This window comes from Mus caroli, chromosome 15 (genome assembly GCF_900094665.2).
Source record: "Mus caroli chromosome 15, CAROLI_EIJ_v1.1, whole genome shotgun sequence".
NCBI lineage: Eukaryota > Metazoa > Chordata > Mammalia > Rodentia > Muridae > Mus > Mus caroli.
The window spans coordinates 60,060,247-60,082,489 of NC_034584.1; the positions used below are offsets into that span (position 1 = coordinate 60,060,247).

General features: G+C 46.1%; 1 protein-coding gene across 1 annotated transcript in view; it reads right to left on the reverse strand.

The window, feature by feature from the left end:
* The window catches only part of Kcnq3 (potassium voltage-gated channel subfamily Q member 3), a 277,993-nt gene extending 258,375 nt beyond the window's left edge, over positions 1-19,618 (reverse strand). The window contains exon 1 of the mRNA XM_021183338.1: positions 19,215-19,618. Coding sequence (XP_021038997.1) covers positions 19,215-19,603 — 389 coding nt within the window. The 5' untranslated portion in view covers positions 19,604-19,618. The remainder of the gene's footprint in view (positions 1-19,214) is intronic.
* Positions 19,619-22,243: the final 2,625 nt, after the last annotated feature.

The window sequence follows — 22,243 nt, forward strand, 5'->3', positions numbered from 1 at the left end:
GGAGGGAGGGAGGGAGGGAGGGAGGGAGAATGCCCAAAGTCTTTGGACCAGAGGCAGGGGAACATCATTATGAAAGAAGACAAAGAACATGGTGACTGGATGTACAGAAAAGTGAAGCAGAAAGAAAAGTGGAAAAAGGAGAGGTAACCAGAGACTAAAGACACTGAGGGGGTATTCTGCATGAGTTAGGGCAGAAAGAAAAGAGAACATAAACCATGAAGAGATAGAAAATGCCTAAGGTTGATTTATCAAGAGACAGTCATACAGACAAATGATTGGGACAAGATGAGAAAAGCAGTTCCCTCTGGGAAAGGAATTGGGGTGGGACCAGGAAAGCGGGTTGTGGAATTATACCTTAACTCCGCCTGTGTGGTGGTTCAGATGATGGACACACACTACACCTGCACACATGTGCTTGTTATGTTTACAAATCTATATACTTGTACTGTTTACTTACACATACACACACACACAATTATAAGGTGGAAAAGGAAAGCAGGCATGGGGCAAAGTGCCTACAGTACTCAGAAAGGACTCTCTAGTACCTGTCTGTCATGCACCAACACCAACACCAACACCCCTTCTCGAGCTAAAGTCTCTTCCTTTGCCAGGTACCTGCACCCTCCTGGGCTGACTAGGAGAACAGGGAAGCTAGTGCAGGTGGCGTGGCTGTGACAGTCATGCTTGGTGCAAGCTCATTTCTGTGAATGACAAGCCTCCCACCCATTGCCTGAGAACTGCTCTTCATTGCTCATAGCACCTGGCATGCCTCCTCATGACCCCACCTTAGGGACACAGCTGGGGAAAGATGTTCTTTGAGTTGGCACCTGGCCCCAGCTAAGTCAGTGAGTCTGCAACCTAGAGAGAAAACCAAAGAGAGGTAAGGAGTGTCTCTCATAAGGGATGTTTGAGAAAGTCCGGTGCTGAAGGTGGCCATGGTTCCCACCATGTGGAAAGCCTACAGGGAGAGGCAGGAACATCAGCTCACATCAGTGTTCTGTTCTGCTCTTGATTCTGGGTATCCCTGATTCTCAGCTGAGGCCATGCCTGCCTCCCTGACACTCCACCTCTTGACCACCTCTTGGATCCACGAACCAACAATCTCCCTGAGATGGTTGAATTATTTGGCTGTCAACAGCCTCCCAAGCGTCAAAAAGAGTCAAAAACCACCCTCATGCAAGTCTCTACGTGTCTCCCAAATCGAGGAGCTGTACTGCAGTGTGAAAAGAGAAAAATACAGGAAGAGGGGATGTGAGAGGAAAGGGAAAGGGAAGACTGGGGAGGGTGGAGGGAAGAAGAAATGGAAAAGGAAGGGAGCAATGGAAGAGAAAAGAAAGGAAGAAGAGGGGCAGGGGAAGAGGGGTGGGAAGGAGAAGAAGGGAAGGGGTGGGGAAGAGGAGAGTGAGGGAGGGGAGGGGACCCATATGCACACTTGGGAGAGTCTGAATTTACAGCCAGGAAGACACTCTGTGAAAGCCAGCCTCTGGTCACAGCTAGCAAGCTATTCTTTGCATTTCTATCTTCCCAGCCCACATTCTGTGCCATTTGGATTTCATAGTCTAAAAATATCTCCCAAACTTCCCAGTCTGCTGGCATGGGCTGGTGGACTCTCGTTTTAAATTCACTTGCAAATGTTTTTACACAGCTCTTTCCCCTCCAGTCCTACTTCTTGCTGAATCACTTCCATCATCCAGCCTGGCGTTTCTGTGAGCAGGATGAGAATCATCATGAACACAAATGTCAGGCCTCATCCTGAAGGCACCTTCAGCCCGAGGAGAGGGAGAGAAAGTGGAGCCAGAGGGCAGAGCGTTGCTACGGTCAGGGGTATGGCGAGCCCAGGCTTTAGGGTCTGTTATTCTGGCTGGGTGGCTCTGGGTGAAAGTTGGCCTTCCTGGGCATTTTTCTCACCTACACTCTGTGACTAACGCAATGTAGCCTAGTGGAGCTTCTGCAGAGCCTTGGTGGGTTACAGCATCCCTGAAACCTCCATGCACAAGGCTGGAGCATCACAGATAGCCTCTAAATGCCTGCTGCCATCATGGAGCTGCCTTGTGCAATGACCTCACACACATCTTCCTTCCTCTATCTAGCCTATGGACAGGCATCCTTACAAAGCATACGTATGACCATGTCAATTGCAGGTGTGGCTTCAAGAGGTTTCATTCAACTCTTCAATGTTCTCTGTGATCTACACAGCTAATGGATCCCTTCTCCCAAGCCACAGAGGTCTCCCCGTATCTCCAGCCATGAACCCATGAATCCTCCTTCTCATCTCTGCTTCTGCCCTTGTCATTCCTCCTTTCTTTCACTGCCTGGGACCCTTAGAGGATGAAAGTTGTTTGTATTTTTTCTTCCAATGGCTCCAAATGGGCCTTATTTTCTCCCTGTGATCAATTCCTGTGGCCAAGGAAGGAAGGCTGAAGATTGATTACAGACAATGACTATCTCTTTGGTTCCAGCAAGAAATGATCCTAGCCTATCATGTTGTAAAGAACAAGAGAAAGCTCTCAGCAGAAAAATCATATAACAAGTGATGGGATGGATGTGGAAACACCCGACAGCCTGAGGGAGCCGTAGATTACTGGTAGATGATGTCTACACCACGGCCTCAAGACCACCCTCTCTGCTGACAGCATCAGGCCAGTCTGAATGGTGTTAAGTGTTCAAGTTAGTTGACATCTGTACCCAAAGATGACAGTAAACATACAGCAAAGAACTAACAGTCCCCTTCGCTGGATGTGATTGGGGGAAGTTAGCAGGTTTGAAGAGGAACTAGAAGAAGGAGCCACTGGCCTCTTGACTGTTCATGGGCCACTATGATATGAAGAGGACATCAGAGTGGTTCAGATCCCAGGGACAGGAAGAGTCGGCTGGGTGGGCTGTGCCCACTGGCTTCAGGCAGCCTTGTCTACTGTTACAGGCGCATAGCTCATGGCCTCACTCCTCTCCTGCAGCATCTTGGTGCTGGCTCTTTCCCACTCAACCCCTGTGCAACAGCAGTACATTTCTTTCCAGGGTGAGTTCGATCACAGACCCACACTGGAAGCCTTCACTGTTGCCAGTTAACTTTGGAACACATCCAGTTCCTCATGGTTAACAGTGGCTCCCTCTCAGGCTGCCAGGCTGGCTCCTGAGCCCATCTGTAGGATGCTCACAGAAGCCAGCCACACTCAGGCTTCCAAAAGTGCCTTCCAGTACTGGGCTCAGAGCTGGGGCTTTGATTGGAACTTGCATAGGATGGGGCATGGCCAATAAAAGTAGTGTATTCGGCAGGGACCTACCTCATAGCCAGCCTGTGCCTGGCCCCTGAGGATATGCAATGGAATAAGGATTTGGTTGGCATGTTCATGGAGGAGCAGAAGACAAGGGTGAGAAATAACATCTGTCCTTGGGTCTTTTGGGGCTCCCAGCTCCATGATCTGCCATCTCTTTGCCTCTGCTCCAGACAAATAAGCCAGCCCCACCCCCATGTTTCTGTCTTCAGCAAGCTACAGTGAGATTACTGTATATACTGGGTCTGGAGCAGTTCCCTTGTTACCGGGTATATTGTATTCAATACTGCTACAGATTTTTTTCGTTAACTTCTTTTCCTTTAGGAGCACCCTATAGAAGAGAACAAGAGATTTCCATCTTGCAGTTGGAGCAGAGCAGACCCTGAGGGATGAAGAACCTATCCAATGTTACTCAGTATAGATGACAAAGAGTGCCATACAGTAGTCTATCTTCAGCCAGCAAATAATTATCTCCCCACTACCCAAAGAGCCCTTCTTTCTGTCCACTGCCTACCTAGAACAGCAAATAAAACAGGCTTACGGAGCCAGAAAGTCTTGAGAGAGGGGCTGGGTGTGGTTTCTGAACCCTTCTTCACAGCAATACAATTCAGAGTGGCCAGGAGGAAGAAACATATACAGTCATAAAAAAAGGGAACATTTTGATATACACCACAGCAAGCTTGCATTAATTCAGAGTATTATGTGCCCATCACCAAGGCATAACCACCCTATAGTGACACTCATATGCTATTGTGGCCTCAGGCTTCTGTGTTCGGACACCTGGTCCTCAGCTGAGAGTGGGCATCCAGGTGGGGCACAGTTGGAGAAAGTGAGTCACCCCAACAGGCCCTGAGGCTTCTTAGCCCACACAACTTCCTGTCTGGTTTCTGCTTCCTGACTTCAGAAGCAATCTGACCAACTATCTCATGCTCCTGATACCATGCGCCCCCCACCAAGGGAATGTCTATACCTACTTAAAATGAAACCCAATATATACCTTCCTTGAGCTGCATCTTGTCAGGTATTTGTGTCCATTGATAATAAAAGTCACTGGCATGTGTGTATTGCTTACAGTATGCAAAAGCCCCCAGACGAAAAGTAGAATGGTGGGAACATGAGACTGAGAGGAGGTGTTTGCAACCTCATCCTTGCCCCGCCTCCCAAATAAAAGGGCTCTGGCTCCTGATGAAGTGAATTCTGCACCCAGTGAGGGGGCTGCGACCAGCCTATGCACCAGCAGCAGAGGCAGTGGTTCTGCTACTTCCAGCAGAACCAATTGTGGATGTTCTTTTTCCCTTTTCCAAATGGAAGCAAGGTCCCCAGCTTGAATTGCTCTGTGCAGTGACACTAATTAATGTTCCAAACACTGGGGCCTGGAATTGAGGTGTGGTTAAAGTGCAAGCTATGTATGTATATGAGCCCCTGCCTGCGTTCTGTGCTGTGTATCTATTGCCTTCAGGTTTACATGTGTGCATGCATGATTGTGTGTGTTTGTGCATATGTATGTGGAATACAACTTTAGAGATTGTCTCTGAGGCCCTGGCTACCTTATTTTGAAACAGGTTCTTTCAGTGGTCTGGAATACTGCAAATAGACAAGCAAGCCCCCAGAGAGTCCCTTGTCTCTGCATCACCAATACTAGGGTTACAAATATGTACTACCACCTCTAGCTTTGTGGTTCTTTTCTGTTTATGTATAATGGTAGTGGAATGGTACTATTTGAGAAGGAGTAGGAGGTGTGGCCTTGTTGGGCTACTAAATATGTCACTGAGGGTGGACACCGAAGTTTCAAAGGTCCATGCCAGGTCCAGTCCCTCTCTCTTCCTCTACCTGCTTGTGGATCAGAATGTAGAGCTCTCATCTTCTCTTCTCACTCCATGTGTGCTGCCATGCTCTCCACCATGATAAGGAACTAAACCTCTGAAACTGTATGCAAGCCCACAGTTAACTGCTTTCTTTTATGAGTTGCCTTGGTCATGGATTCTCTTCACAGCAATAGGAAAGCAGTGACTAAAACAGTGGTGTACACATTTGTGTGGGTGCATGCTCACGCACAAGGGCTCACATGTGTGTGCAGTTTATGTGTGACCCAAGGTTGACACCCTGTGTCATCTTCAATCCCTCTCCAGCTTATATATTGAGGCAGGGTCACTCACTAAAAGAGCTCAGCATTTTGGCTGGTTAGTCTGCTTTTTCTGAGTGTTCCAAGACACTGCCTCCCACGGTATGGGATTACATGCCATACACTCCTAGCTTTTACATGGGTTCTTAGGATCAGAACTCTGCCCTTCATGTTTGCAGAGAAAGTGCTTTATCCACTACCAGCCCACCCCCAGCATTTGTTCAGATGAGCTCTGGAGACTGAACTCAAGTTAACACTTTGCCAACTCAGCTATCTCCAATCCTACTCCTCAAACTCTTTAAATGATGTCTATGTCAAGATTTTCCCCTGAGCTGAACTCTTTATGATTCAAAACACAATTTAGACTTTCTTGGAGTCATAGAAAACAGGAATCTTTGCACTGGCCTCACTTGTAGGGTCAACCTTCATGGTCCCACATATGCCATTGCTCTGACTCATCACATCTATTATGAGCCATGCCTTTAAGTCCCAGAGAAGAGCTTCATTAAGAAAGAAAATAAGAGAGAGATAGAAAGGGAGTTGCCACAAAGAGGGATAGTGAGAAGAGGCCAGAGGACCCTCTTTAGAGAACAGCTTTCAGGGTAATCTTCCAAGGAGTTCACTTGAGGAGTCTTCAGATCAACCCAAGAAGAAAGGAAAGACTATATACCTTTGTTAAAAAAAAAAGAAAGGAGGTCATATTGGAGTCTAACCACAGGATAGGTAAAGACTTATGAATCCTTACTAACATGCGAACATGACCACAGGATCAGAGCAAATGTCCACAGGTGTGTGCTGTCATAAGAAATCAAGCAGGTGGACAGAGGTGGGAGAGGCCGGTCTTCTCAGAAGCACTCTTCTTGCTTCTGTGGGTTCTTTGCCTCTAGGAGAAATAGAGTGCAGATCACATAGAGTGCCTTCCTTCCAAAGAGTAGCTATAGAAAGAAATGCATTAAGAAATGGAATGTCACTCCCAGCAGTGGGGGAAGTTTCACACCATGTAACTTAGGTGAACACAGTGCTACGAGACAAAGAACACCGAGGAGACAGGTACTAGTGAGGACCATAAATCAGGACCCGCTATAGTCTTTGGCAGAGACAGTTATAAGGAGACATGGCCAGCTTCATGATGTTGGATCTGGCCTAAAGGAGGAGTATAAAAACACAGCATAGAGAACTCCCATGTAACGTGCACTCAGATGTCCTTATTGCTGACAACTTAGATTAGAAGCATATTGTTATAGTTGAGTGATATTAACATTAATGCAGTTATTATCTAGCATCTAAATTTTACTCAAGGAACCAAGTTTTTCAAGTGACCTTCTATTTCCCCCAGTATCCTAACCAGAGGAAGAAGCTCTTGGCTCTCTATGACTTTCTCTGCCTTTCCTTGTTAAGGCGACAGTAACAGTTTTGTGAGCATGGGTAATGTCTGTCTCTGTTAGGGTTTTTGTAGCCACCATCCCTTCTGAGGTTAAACTGAGGTTGTGGGCTTTGGGAAGAAAAGTCTGAGCACACTGCCATTTTTGTTCCATCATGTCAAGGATGAGTTGGCCGGATACAACTTGACTAACCACAGGGGAAGCTGTCCTGGGCCATGTGGCTGGGAGTGACCCTCAGACATTCCATTTCTTAATGCATTTCTTTCTATAGCTACTCTTTGGAAGGAAGGCACTCTATGTGATCTGCACTCTACTTCTCCTAGAGGCAAAAAACCCACAGAAGTAAGAAGAGTGCTTCTGAGAAGACCGGCCTCTCCCACCTCTGTCCACCTGCTTGATTTCTTATGACAGCATACACCTGTGGACATTTGCTCTGATCCTGTGGTCATGTTCGCATGTTAGTAAGGATTCATAAGTCTTTACCTATCCTGTGGTTAGACTCCAATATGACCTCCTTTCATTTCTCAAATTGTTCCTGCTTTGACCATGGGAGCTCTTTTTCTCTTGGCTAGTGTTCCTCTGGCAGATTACCAACAGTGTGGGATTTTTTTTTTTAAAGAGCACTCTCTGGCAATGCAGGATGTCTGAGGTTAGTCTCACATACGTCCTGTCTGTGTCTTATAATCAGACAGTTGTTCAAGAATCAATCGCCTTCTCTTACACACCAGTATTAGTCATCCAGATTTGGATGCTACAAATCCTCTTTCCAAGGGTTTGATAAGTCAGGCCTCCTCAAAGCACAAGGAAATGTATCTAGCCCATGTGTACAAATGGACTAGAAATTTAGATACAGTCAACTGTAGTAATATTAAACTTAAAGCAAGCTCATCTCCATGCTATGTATATCTTCAACTCTAAGCCATTGCAACATAGATATAATAGACTCCTCTTGCTTTTCTAGAAACTTTCTCCAACAGTGTGAAAGGGGGACCAGGCTGCACCATTACAGTCTTTCACTTTAACTGCAACTCTTGGTGCAAGACAGTTCTATGGACTTAGAAAAAAAGCAGGAAGCCAAATTCCTACACTGCAGCTCTCTATATAAATTCCTACACTGCAGCTCTCTATATAAGCACTTCATCACCAGAAAAATCATCCGTAGTTCATCCATTCAACTTCCTTCTTTGCCATCTCCTTCCTGGAAATCACTAGTCTTTTTTATGATATCCATAGCTTATAGTTTATTTTAAAAATGCCATATGATTGAAACAGTACAGAATGCCACCATTCCAGACTATCCTTTGTCACTTATCAATACACAATGCATTTAAGGCTCATCTCCAGCATCACAGCTGATTTATTATTTCTACTTCTGAATAGCAATTCGTGGTGCTGATTAAACAAAATCCTAGATACAGTGTTTTTGTTAATTGTGAATAGAACTACTATAAACATTTTCAGGAAAGATGTGGTGTGGATATAAAACTTCAAATGAGGAAACACCCAGGAGAGTAACTACTGTGGTGAATTTACCTTCTCTCTGGAGGAAACTCTCTTCTAGGGTGTCTACTGGTTTTTATTTGCACAAGCAAGAATTTAATATTCCCATTGCTCTACATCTTTGCCCACATTTGCATTTGTCCTTGTGGTTCTTAGCCACACCCATTTTAATCTCTCACTGCTGCTTTAATTTACAATCCCCTAATGAAGGCATATCAGACATCATTTTATATGTATGTCTGCTACCCATGGTAAGGAGGAGTCTGGCTTATGTATTTTGTCTGTTTTAAATATATGTCTATTATTGCAGTCTTTAAAGGGTTTGGGGTTTGTTGCTGCTTTTGCTATGCCTTTAAGCCCACACCAGATTTGTGTTTCAAATACTTCTCCCAACAAAACGTTTTTTACTGTTGAATTTATGTGATCCTGGTTTTGTCTGAGACAATCAATGATTAGGTATGTGTTTTGTAAATACTTCTACCACTATTAACTTGTCTTTTAATTCTCTTCCCCCATTAACTTCCACAACTATTCCTTTACTGCTGAGTATAGTGGAAAACCCTATTGGTTGCTTCTAATAGCAGCAGGCTAGTTTTGACTAAACTAGCATTGACTGTGGAGATACACTAACACCCACTGGACTCCACATATAAATGGTGACATCTATGGAGGTATTTTTCAACTATAAAGCAGGTAGCAACACCAGAAGGCAGTGGGTGAGAGTGTTAGGAGAGGAGCTGGGAGAGGGGCCAAGATGGAAGCTCAGAACCTCTGACCCCAGGACTGCCCCTGCATTCAAAATGTCTGAGGCTAATTCTTGAGAAAGACAGGTAATATTTTCTGGCCCTTGCTGTCCTTCTTGATAAAACAGGAGCCATTCATACATGTCTGAATGTTTGACATACTGTCAAAGGGATCAAATGTCAGCGTTTTAAATGGTTAACCTAACAACCAGGGTAGAGGTGATAATTTTTTTAAAAGCAGGGAGTCCTGTTATGGTTATTACCTGGAAACTAAGTTTAATTTCCCTCCCTCATCTCCACATATCTTCCCATCCATGCCCACACATACATCATGTATGAATAGACATGCCTAGCTCAAATCATACACTTTGAGTATCTGGAGAAGACATAAGACATGACCTTAAGCCATCATCAGATTTTTACTATGTAAAATAGCTGTGATTAGGAAGATATTATTTGGTATTAACTGAGATCCTATTATGTTCCAGGCTCTGTGTTTATCCAGAAGAGCCTGTTCCTGCCGAAGACTAAGGCACATGGAGAAAATGCATAAAACACAATGGTGAATACAGAAGAAAAAGAGCGAGCATCAACAAAGCACTTGGAATAGGAAGAACAGTCCTTGGAAGCAGAATAGAAAAGCATTTAGAGGGAGAAAGAGCCTAGAAGCAAAATCTAGAAGGTCATTACTCCAGTCAAGTCAAACTGACCCACAATCCTGGCAGTCAAACCAAAAATGCAACCAAATATTTCACACAGGCACACGCACACACGCACACACACATGCACGCACCACAGGCACATGCACATGCACACACAAAATGTTTTGTTTTCTTTTTAACTCAAGGAAAAATCTGTATTTCTATGAGAATCAGTGAGAGTGTGTGTATACACATTCCACTGTGTGTGTGTGTGTGTGTGTGTGTGTGTGTACACATGCGTGCGCGTACCCATGTGTAAGTTTGAGAGTCTCTTGTTCACCACTGCATATGGCAGGCTAGCTCTGGAATTTCAGACATGTGCTTCCACCATCTGGCTTTACATGGGCTGGAAGTATCCTAACTTGGTCTCTCATGTTGGCACTGCAAGTGATGTAGCCACTGAGCCCTCTCCTCAGCCCCAAATGCAATTCTTTTTAATGAGATAGAATCACTGTCATTCATTCGGGGAAAATTGCCCCTTAATCAGCCAAGTGATGCTAGCTCCTCGTAGACACTTCCTTAAGGCACAGCATGCAGTGGGCACGTCTGTAAGTTAATATATATGGGTGTAGGCTCCGTTAGAAAAGCTCCTTCCTCCAAGCCTGATGGCTTGAGTTCAAGCATCAGGACTCACAAGATGCTAGAAGAGAACTGACTCTTGCAAGTTGCTCTCTGGCCCCCACATGAATACTTGTGTGTGTTTGTGTGTGTGTGTGTGTGTGTGTGTGTGTATGTGTGTGTACAGATGCACATACAAAGGAAATGAACAGAACGCACTCACTCATTCCTGGGTCACCCGAAAGTTGTATGCTTAGGGCCAGTGGTTCTTTCAAGCCCCTCTGCTGCCATAGCAGAAGTGAGGCAAAGGTAGAATTACTTACTCGGCTCTCTCTCCTTCTCAGGGCAGATCCCTTCCTTCACCTCAATGGTGGGAAATTCACGTCTGTAGAGTCTAACAGAAATGTATCCTACCAGGGAAATAAGCCTTGAAGTAGACACAATTTTCACTTCACCAGTGCTTTTATTTGGGAAAATCATTCTATCTTTTTAGATTCTGGCACGAATGGGGAAATGGTGGCCATTCATTGAACACTTAACCTACTACATCCACACAAGGCTTTGGACTTCATGAGCCCACAGTGTGTAGGGAAAGAATCTGTTTTGGGCTTTGTAGCTTGTTCAGTGACATTTGGCTAAAACATAGAATAGCCAGGATTCAAAGCCAATAGCTCTGTCACTGGCTCTGTACATCCCTTGAGACTGGCATTGTGTTTGTGTATGCAGTGAGACGGAGGATGTGGTGAGCGGTGAACTGCATTAGGCTCTGAGAGGTGAAAAATCCAAGGTTTCTAGCATGCAAGGTATAAACATCTAAAACCTGGATCTTCGATCTCTTTGAACCGTTCAACCAGTTTTCACCAGGCTTTAAGTATAAAATGCCAGGTGGTTCTCTCACATCAGTTTTAATCTCCTTCTATTCCTGAGGCTAAGCCAGACTCTGGTTGGAAATACACAAACTCATCACGGTCAGTTATAGCTTACCAACTAAGTCAGAAGTGAGCACTGAGTGGACAGTTAAGCTAGTTACAGATCTGAAGGGCAAACTCAAAGGCTTATGATTTTCCTATGAATTTCCTTCCCAGCTGAACAAGGTGTTCTTGGTACTGAAAAAAGAATTCAAGGGGGAAAAAATAATGTTGCCTTTAGCAGCTCCAAAGTATGAAGTAGACTATGGTTATCTCAGCACCAGAGTGTAGGCAAAGGGAGGAAGTATCATACCCCCAGCTCACACCCAGCCCCTTAGCTCACACTCAGGAGCCTGTTACCTTTGCAACACAGGTGTACAAACACAACCTAGAGCCACTAATGTGTTTCATGTTATAAATTAATATAATTCTCAAAAGGTATATCACAAATCGGCTCATAACCACAGCTGTCTGTGCTTGTTTGAGAGTCATTTCTGTTTTGTCTAATGAAAAGTAGCCATCACAGAACCCAGCAAGGCGATCATTTCTTACCCTAGAGAAAGCAGGCACGAGTCAGGCTTCAGGGTGATTTTTGCGAACTACTTACTGTGGCCTAAGGGAAGAACTTTGAGAGGCTGGCTGCCCAAAGATACCTGGCAGCAAAGCCACAGATTTGAAGATACTTTTAATTCAGACACTTTTTTCCTCCTGAATGATGATCCTAAATGAAAAATTCATGATGTCAAAAAAACACCACAGAACAAGCACGGCCACTCAGGACTCCAAACTTCCTTTGCTCAAGAACCACTGAGAAATCAGCCCTATCAGGACGTCAGAGTCACAAGAAGACTGAACCAAGCACAGAGCAGCCCATTATGTACTGTCTAGCATGTGAGACATCTGAGACCAGCTCTAGCATCTGTCTGCAACAAATGTCACAGATATCTGCCGTGCATTGCTGACCAAAGGAGTTCTCAGACTTCTACTTCAGCCCTAAACTGGATGAGTCCTGCTGGGATGATGCACACAGCCTTCCAAGTTAACAAAAGATGGAGCCTCAGTAACCCCAGGGTACCACGCTTGGTGGTATACACCTTTAGTCAGTTCCCAACTTCCTATCTGATTCTGCCACCTTTCCTCAGTTTTACCCTTTGTATTTGTCAGACTTTGAGCAACAGGACAAAGCCCAACAGCATTCAAAAGAAGGAAACATTGTGGCTTCAGAGGTTTCAGCCCAAAGTCATCTGGGACTTCAGGGAGGGGTAAGTCAAGACTGAGGAGCTGGTGTCAAGCCAGGAGCAGAGAGAGACAAGAGGAGACACCAAGGCAGATCACATCATTGAAAGTCTCACCCCTGGTGACCTGCTTCCTTCAGCAAAACTCCTAAAGTTTCAACACCTCTCAAAAGAGCTTCACTAGCTGGCAACCAAGCCTTCAGTGCATGAGCCTATTGGACACACTTCATATTTAAACCCTCATACTCTTTTATCAGATCACCCTCAGATTTGCTTCCTAAATTACACCTTCCTGATATGGGATGTAAGTCTGAGACTTAGGAGGTAAAGGGTGGACTGATGGAAGAAGAGTCTCTGTTTATTTCTCAAGCCCAGAAACACTGTGTACAAAGACAGACATTGTGTGACGGCCTGTCCCATCATTGTTTCTGGAAAGGAAGTAGTTGGAAGGGAAATATCTAAAAGGAATTCACAAAGGAGGAAGTAAGAGCGGGCAACTAGCTCAAGCAATCGCTAACACTTAAGCTTCCTCCAAGCTGTCATCAAATAGCATAGTTCTGAACACCCACAAAGGGAAACTCAGTGAGACCAGAGAGTACTTAATAGGACTCTCATAGAGTCCTGGGTTAGTGGAGGCGAAAAGAGAGGGTATCAGTTGTGGGCTGCCAAACAGGAAGAATGGTCGTCTTCCAGACTGGGTCTTCTGAAGTCTCCTACATGATTCCAGTCACTCAGCCTGCAGCTGCCTTACTTATTCATGTATAAATCAGGGCAAGAATGGCCCAGCTTGCTCTTGACAGAACATATTCAGTGCAAATAGTCTTTCTGAGGAACAATGGAAGACCTCATCACATAGGACTGCACTTTGGGTGGGATTTGAGGTTTCTCACAAGACAGCTGCAAAGCCAGAGGAAAGAGACTGTAGTAAGAATCTCTTCCCACTGTGGCCACTGTGTAGAGGAGCAGCAGGGAAGGACAGTCATAAAGATCTGCATTCTAGGTTGCTGCTGTTTTGCTGTGATAAAACATTGACCCAAAGCTACTTGTGGAGGAAAATATTCATTTCATCTTACTTCTTATGGTCCATCATTGAGGGAAGTCAGGTCTGTCTTTGTTTGTTTGTTGATTTACCTGGCATCTCCAAGAGGAAAAGCATCTGTAATGGATCTATATAGAAGGAAATAAAGTGCAAGGTGGGGGCTGTGGTTGAGAAAGGGACTAGAAATGCATATTTTGATAGTCCTAAGTGGTTTCCCATTGAAACAGAACTCAGGATTCTAAGCCTTGTTGGAAAAGATTTCACCCCAGATATGCAAGAAGACAACAGAAACAAATGAACTTAAACCCTGGTGAGAAATTGACATAGAAGTCCTTGCCTTGCCAGCTCCTTTGGCACAGCTCTGGCTCCAGAGAACCAAATCTAGGCATCTGTGAGGAGGTGCCTACTCTTGGTGTCATGGTGACTAAATCAGTAAGCAGGGTGCCCTGACATTAAGCAGATGGTGGCACAGCCCAGGATGTAACAGCATCAACTACAAAAAGATGAAACGAAGATTTGGTGTTACTAATATCCCAGTTAGCTACTTTAAAATGTGGTTATGTTCTTAATGAATTTCCAAAGATTTAATCTAACTCTTGAAGGAGGAGGAAGAAAGGCAAGAGGCACAAGGCCTGAGGTCTTGAGCAGAAGGAAGCCAACACCAGAGCCTATATGTAGGATGCTCTGTAAGTATAAGGACTAGTATATTATCCACAGATTGCATCAAGAATCAACCATGTTCTTGGGTTATCAGGCAATTTGTTATTTGAAGAAAACATTACAAAGTCTTCTAATACTTCTGTGACTGAATGAGATGTCTCAGCCCACAAGGCAACAAATTCATAATGGTTTGAAGGTCTGGTGTTGAAACTTCATGGCCCATGTAATAGTATCAAGAGGTAAAACCTTTAAGAGATGATGATGTCATAAAAGCTCCTTCCCTTGTCAGTAAAACTCACACCCTCATAAAAGAATCTTCACATGATTGTCCCGTCCACCTTCCACCTTCTGAGGCCCTAGTGTTCTTCCCACAATGGACATAATCTTCAAGACATCATCTTGGAAGCAGAGACCAAATCTTCACCTAGCTAAGACACTGCCATCCTCTAGAATTCTTAGAAGGATGCTCTTTTATTTATATACTGTCCAACCTATGATGTTCCAAGTCTCTGTCTCCAGAGAGGAAAACTCACAACTCATTTCCATCCAGGTGTGGCTTAAGCAGCCCTGAAATAAGCAAGCAAGTACAGCAAGTTGTAGAACCTTTTGCATCACATATCAGCCATCAGAGGACAAAATCTGATGCTGAAAATGGTGCCATGGTCCACACAGAGGACCGTGCAAGAATCTAAGAAAAGACAGTCTATCATTTTATCTAGCCAAGATTCTCAGCTTGGCTTCAACTGAGGAAGATGCCTCTAAGCAGTGCATATTTGGAAATCAACAAATGTGACAAACTAGATGGGGGAAAGTCCACAAGGTCTCAACCCTAGACAAGAACTACAGGCTACTGAGTGGAGCTGGAGAGGTAGTTCCCCAGGGAAGATTCCACCAGTTAGTTAACCAGTGTCAAATGGTCATTCTTGAAGACATACAAACAAGTACCACTATATAGACTAGACAGGTTATATTTAGCAATACATATGTATATACAAATACATATGTGCATGTAATAACTATTGATTAACAAGCAGGTCATGGATTTGAAGGAGAGTAGGAAGGGGCCTATGGGAGAGTTTGGAAACAAGAAATGGAAAGAAGAAACATTGTGATTAAAATAGAATCTTAAAAATAAACAAAAACAAAATACTATTGGCTATTGAAACTATTACCTTACCTACCCCTTCAAACAACTCAGGAAGCTTGAAAAATGACCTGACAGAGGAGCAAAGATCAAGGCAAGGAGATCAGACAGTAAAGAGAAGAATGAAGTGAGATTGTCGTGGAGCAGATTGGATGTGGATTTCATGGGGGCAGGGGGGAGAAAAGGTGGTAGATTATACATGACCAGGAGGAGACACAAAACAGGAAGTATTTGTCAAATCTCTTTATTTTCATATGTAGGTATTTTCCATCAACCCCTGGGTAAACTCTTCAGACTAAGGTCAGCAGCCAGGTCTTTTCTGTTCCCGGTGCTGGAAAAAAGGCTCTAAGCAACCAGCCTTGCCTGCCAGATGCTTGGAGCCAGCCTCCCTTAGAAAACAGCAGCAGGTGTTTTTCCAGATCCTTTCCCTTTGTTTTGTTAACAGGTGGCAAGGGACAATACCCAGCTGGCTGCAAAGACATGGCCAGGGCAACAGGATGCCTTCCCAGTGCCAAGCTAGCACCAATGCCAAGATGAAGACAGCATCTCTCTCCCAACAGGCTCAGGACAATGATAGTATCAGGTATGTGTGACTTCTAAGTAGATCCTGATTCAGTATCAACTGACTGCCGAGTACCTAATGTACACCTAATGTGTCATGATGGCTCATTTAAGCATGAAGACCATTCTTCAATGTGGCAGGCCCACCATCCTCAGCTTCCGGGTCGTTCCTACTTAGTGCCTGCAAAACCATATATGCAAACTCAGAACCCAGCATGTTTCCTGTAATATCAAAGTTTGCCTTAGCCAAAGACAGGGCCTCAGTGATCTTTTCTTGAAGCCAATCAAGAGCTCCACCTCGTCCATCCCCCCACCCCACCCCCAAAGTCCAACACTTCCAAGGAAGATTCTCCTCTTAAAACCCTGTGGTGCTGACTCCAGCTGCTTACTGCTGTCGCTGTTGTAACAGTAAAGCTGTTACAGAAAAGTCTTGATTAACTAAGAATCCTGAGAGAATTCTGCTATGTATCCACACAGCAAACACTTACTAAGTACCTATCATGGGTTCTATGGTCTTCCAGGGATTGAGAATGAAAAGAAAACAGAAAAAAAAATCAGAAAAAAAAAGAGAGAGAGAAATACATCCCACTTTCACTCTCAAGAAGCTTTTGGGTTCATGGGGCAGAGAAGCAAGCACATCAGCTCAAAGCAGCACACATAATTCTATGCCTGGAGAAGACATAGGGGTCAACTTGAGCCTAACCAGATTGAAGTGTGAGAAAAGGTGCCTAGTGAAGGTGAATAGCTAGGAGCAGGGGATGGGCCTTTGAGGCATAGGAAGCAAGATGGGAGAAATGATTTATTTTCACTTTTATATTTAGGACAGAAAGGAGAGAAAGTAACCTCACTTGACAGGCCTGGTTAATTTACAAAAGAAAGAGAGTGTACTAAACTATGAGCTCATGGTCAACCGAATTTCTTGGTCTCCTCCTGCCATTAGCCACGGCCCAGCACAGGATAATGGGCACTTCACAGTCTGAATTTTAAAATTCTGCAAAATCCAGAATCGTCAATGAAACTGTGTTCCCTTGTCTGGGCTCCTCCTGAGCTTGAGGAAGGATGTAAAATGAGGCCACTAGGTAAGCTTACCTGAGTATTAAGGAACCCAAACCCAGCCCAAGCTTTCCTATAAAGCATATCTTTAATCTGAAGCCACAAAACCTAGCCCCAGCCCACTTCCCATTTTCCTAACAGTGGCTCCTAGGTTCTGATCGGATCCTGGTTTGATTTCCTACTTGAGCTAGAAAAACTGATTATCAAGAGCCTTGCATTATCAATGGGCAATGGTGACCCAGCAATGCTTAGCAAAACGCCCCAAGGGTCAGAAATGGAATCTGAGTACAGCCAGAAAACCAGATGTGTTTAAAACCATTATCCCTGCAATGCTGGACAACTGTCTTTATCTCTTGCAGCGGTCAAATTTTCATCCATGAAGCATAAGTTACAGGCATTACCTCATTGTGGTCACGTGAGAATCAAGCACAATGTGTATTTATCTGACAATTCTAATGGTCTTGAGTTTTCTGAGGTCTTCTCTGGGAAACTCTGGCTATAGATTTGGCACTTACAAGCTGGTTTCTAAGATATGAACAAGCATACAGTAAAATAACATTGTAGCTGATTCTATAATAGTCTTTATCTATTCTCTCTGCAGACTGGGCAAGGCAAGGCTTCAGATTCCAGCTAGAAAAGGTGGGAGGAGAAGAAAGAGGGAATCTCAAGCTTCAATTAAACACTAGGTTCCAAGGCCATTGAATACACACTGAACACAACTTTATGCTAAGGGACATAGGACCTGCTCTCAGATAATTTGTTCAACCTTTTAAAACTACATATACCCTAGCATTTATTTCATTTCAATTTGAACATGGTTCTAGAAACCAAAGAATGAATGCCAGCTAAACCTCATTTCACTATGAAAGAACAACACATGTTAAGCTTTGGGTCAGACGCTTTCTGAAAATACAGAGGAATCAAAGGCTTGACCAACCAAAATCCAAGTCCCTGGCAAGGTACGTCATCCTTATTCTTGCTGCATCCTGAGTTTTCAGGGATGCATTCTCGCAAGGCTTTTGTAACCTGGAAGCAACCTGTTGCACAAAACTGCGATCCTGTGTGGACGCCCCACCTGGTGGCCAAACCAGGAAAAGCTCTTCCAACCTCAAAAGACAGGCAGGTACTTAAAAAAAAAAACAAAAACAGAAGACATTCCCTGACTTCTTCCCTCTTTGTCAGTTAAGGGTCAACTGGAGGGAAACTAATTGCCTTAAATTGGAAGGGTCAAGGTCATAGTCTACTTCCTACCCAAACCATGACAGCCATACAGCTTCCTAAGCCAAAGCCAGGAAGCAGCTGGTATCAAGAAGTGCCTTGTCACACACATCCAAGGTGTTGTGGCGCTCAGGATTACAGTCCTGGGTGAGGACTCCCTCTGATAGTATGTACCCTCTCTTCCTTCTTAAACACGGGTGTGTATTTTGCATCCCAGGAGTCGGTACATCTGAGTTCCATTTTCCTTCCGGCCTAGGATTTACTATCTGGGCTAGCATAGAGATTATTTCTAGAGGAGTCCCAGGGGACAAACTTCTCTTTTCCAATGCCCTGGTAAGCCAAACCAATAGATGGGCAACAGTTGTACCTACAGAGATAGTAGAACCTAAACTATGGGATGTTGCACCTAAATCATACGGATGTTCCAGCATCAAATAGCTTCACCTCACCTATGGCTCAGCTAAACCCTTTGGACTAAGCTTGGAAATCCCGCCCCCTTTCTATTCTCCTATTCATTTTACTAAAAGAACACAAAGAGCTGCATTTTGGTCTGTCTAAGCCTCCAGTTAAAGCAAAACCCATTACTCTTTTACTTCAGCATCCATCCCAAGGAAGGGAAGCACACACATGGAACACGCATGTACACAGGCACTATGCCTATGGGCAGTGTGCACCGCTACTATCCACAACTCTGGGATATATCATCTAAATTGAGTGGTGATTGCAAGCTATCCACCCCAAGAAGAACCGGTGCTTCTGAAAGGACCGTTTTTGTCCCACTCAACTGCTTCATTAGAAATATCATCTATTTCTTTTAAGCTTCCATGACAATATCCCAGAACATACAATAAATGCGCAGTTGCGCGCACTCGCCAGTTCAAATCTCCAAGTCAGCTTGAAAGACACGTTTGGTGCATTTAAGCCTGCTGTCCCAGGCACCAGGAGCACTCTGTCACACCGCAGAGAACCACTGGCTAAGGCCAGACTGGTGTCCCTCCATCCCCAACCCAAACCAGAAAGCGCTTCTGAGTGGTCAAAGACACAACACTATGCCAGCTCTGGCCCGAACCCTAAGGTGCACGGCCGCCAAGGGGCGCCCCGAGTGGCCAGGTACTCACACAAGCGCGTGGTAGAGCAGCGCCCAGCCCCGCGGTCTCTCCAGGGCGTCATAGATCAAAGTTTGGATGCGCCTGTACTTGGCGTTGTTCCTCTTGACTGGGCGGCTCAGGGGGGTCTTTGCCAGGAGCCCGATGCCCTGCGGGGTCCTCCTCTGCCCCTCTTCGCGGCCACCGCCCTCCAGCAGCAGGGTCCCGTCTTTGTCGGCTCCGGCCCCTAGTGCCAAGGTGACTTGCTCCACGTCTCCTGGCGCCAGCCCCACTTTCCGCTCCTCGTCGCCGGCCACCGCCGAGTCCCCTCCAGCGGGGTTAGCGGCCCCGCCGCCTCCGCCGCCCCCTTCGCCGCCGCCCCCGCCGGCCGCCCCCGCCGCCCTGCGAGCTTTGAGACCCATCTGCCTCGCCCCCACCGGGCACTTCGCCTTCTCCGCTGCTGCTCCGGGAAGTAGAAGCACTTGGGGTACGTGGACGAGGCGGCGGCGGCGGCTGCAAGCCCGGGAACTCCAATGCCATGATCCGCGCGCCCCTCCCCGCCCACCCACCCCCCAAAAGCAGGCAAAGGCGGGCCTCCCGGGGGCCAGGGGAGGTCGGGTGGGGAGTCAAGGGGTCACATCCCGAGCGGGTCCTCTGTGGGACCCGGAGGGGCGCGGGAAGCCGGGGTCCACGGGGAGCCCGGTGAGGGCGCGCGAGGCTGGCGCGGTGGCGCTAGGGCGCGCGACGGCGGGAGCCTGGCACCGAAGCTCCAGGGAGGCGGCGGCGACGGCGGCACCCGGGCCGGCGAGCCCGAGACAGCATCGCAGTTTATTTACAAGCCCTGTGCCAGCCGTCCTCCCGCCCGCCCGCCCGCCTGGCACACGCGCCGCCGCCTCCTCCCTCCTCTCCTCTCCCGCCCGCGCCCAGCCCGCTGCTCTAGCCCTAGCCCCGCTGCAGCGGCAGTAGCAGCAGCAGAAGCAGGCGCGCCCGGGCGGAGCGCTCACCACCCGCAGCGCTCTCTGCTTCCCTCCCTCCTTCGCAGGGGTGGGGCTCCATCGTCCCGCCCCTTGGTTGCAGGAGGCCCAGGCGGGGCCCCGCCTCTCCCCGCCGCCCCCCTACCCAAGACAGCCTTGAGGTCCAGCATCACCAGGGCTGTGAGGCCTCTACTACTGCTTCTGCTGGGTCATGAATCCTGAGGCGGTGAAGCGGGAGCTCCCCAGACCCCGTGGGCGTTGGGGTTTCCCCTGAGCGAGAGGAGAAAATAAAAGGGAGGGGATAGAGGCTGAGGCTGCAGCTTTATGTTCAATCTCCACCCTCCACCTCCTCTGTTTGCCTTTGCAGGTAAAAATCCAAGTTGCTCAGTTAGACATGCTCACACCTCACCCACTGGCTCGGTGATTGCAAAGCTTCTTCTATTCCGGGCTCCTGGGGGCTACTGCTTCTGGTAGTTTTGGGGTAGCCCCTTGTACATGTAGGTGGGAAGACAGCTGAGAAACGCATGTGAACACCAGAATCAGTATCCTAATTTCTTCCTGGCTCCTAAATCCTGCTGCAGGCAAATGCCCTGCGACTCCATTAGCATCCTTCAGGGAAAACACTGAAATCATGACATTGAGTTTGTCCTAAGACAGAGTACGGCTCTCCACCAAAGGTTTGAAACCCTTGAATTCATAAAACCTGAGTGACAGACAGAAGGCCAGAGCTAAAGCAAGTGTGAGCCAAATTATTCCTAGTGTGGAAACAGAATCACAGGAACCACTGGACTCTGTCCTAGGAGTCCCCATTGAGGAGGTGACAAGCCTTAAGGTGAGATTCAAGTGGCAAGGTGGGAACAGTTATGACAATTTCAAGAAGAGCCTTCTAGACAGTGGTGTGGAGGAGAAACGTAGTTCAGGTTTGCTGATGGCAGAGGAAGCAGTCTGGTCAGTCACTGGCACCATTGGCAGAGGGCAAGTGCCTCATTACCCAACAGGCAAGTTAGGGAAGCCCTCCTCCTGCCCTGGGGTACCATGACTCCTTACCACCCAGTCTTCCCTCATGACTGTCAGGTGGAGTAGAGAGGACAAGATAGCTGTGAGTAATGTTGGGGATCCCATCTTAGTCTACAGGGAAAAGCAGGTGTCTGCCTAGGAGAGTTGGATGAGTAGGACCAAGGAGAAGCTGAAGAGTGGGGGATATCTAAGGGTTTTACTGCTGTGAACAGACACCATTGACTAAGGCAACTCTTCTAAGGATAACATTTAATTGGGGCTGGCTTACAAGTTCAGAGTTTCAGTCCATTATCATCAAGGCGGGAGCATGGCAGCATCCAGGCAGGAGCTGCTGAGAGGTCTATATTCCTAGTAACTAGGAGGAGGATCTCAAAGCCCACCTCCACCATGGTACACCTACTCCAACATGGCCACACCTCCAAATAGTGCCAGTCCTGGGTCAAACATATTCAAGCCACCACAGTGGGCACCTGTAGAATGGAGAAAACAAAAGAAGTCAGAGAAGGACAGAGAAGGGAGGAACCTCCAGAGATTCTCTAGAAGAGTGAAAGTGTTGACTCTAGGATTGGCATAGCAATAAACTGCTTGTTATGCTAGAATACTTTTCCCAGCAGCTGACTATAGTATGAGAATGAAACAGAGAATTGGAAGACTTGTGGCCATCCTCAATAGAGAAAGATATTTATTGGTTAGATGGGAGGTATGTGTCTGAAACAGCCTATGGGACCTGACCTTAGTTCAGAGCAGGGTAGCCCTGGTCCCTTTATAAGTAAATCAGTGATTCAGAATGAGTTGAAACAGAGAAACAAATCAGAAAAAAAACAATTCTGAAGAGAAAAGGCTAAAGGAAAAGGAATTGTCTGGATTAGAAACACCCTCACATACACCAGACAACAACATGTCTCAGCTTTCCTATGGTATCCGTCAGCAAACACACATGACTGTGCTGTAGATGGGTTGAGTGTATCTCCCAGGGATCTCTGCATTGAGATTTGAATTATGAAATACAGAGTGGAAAATTAAGTTAATCAACTTCTGGTGTTTGGGATTGAATCGGGATTAGAAAAAAAC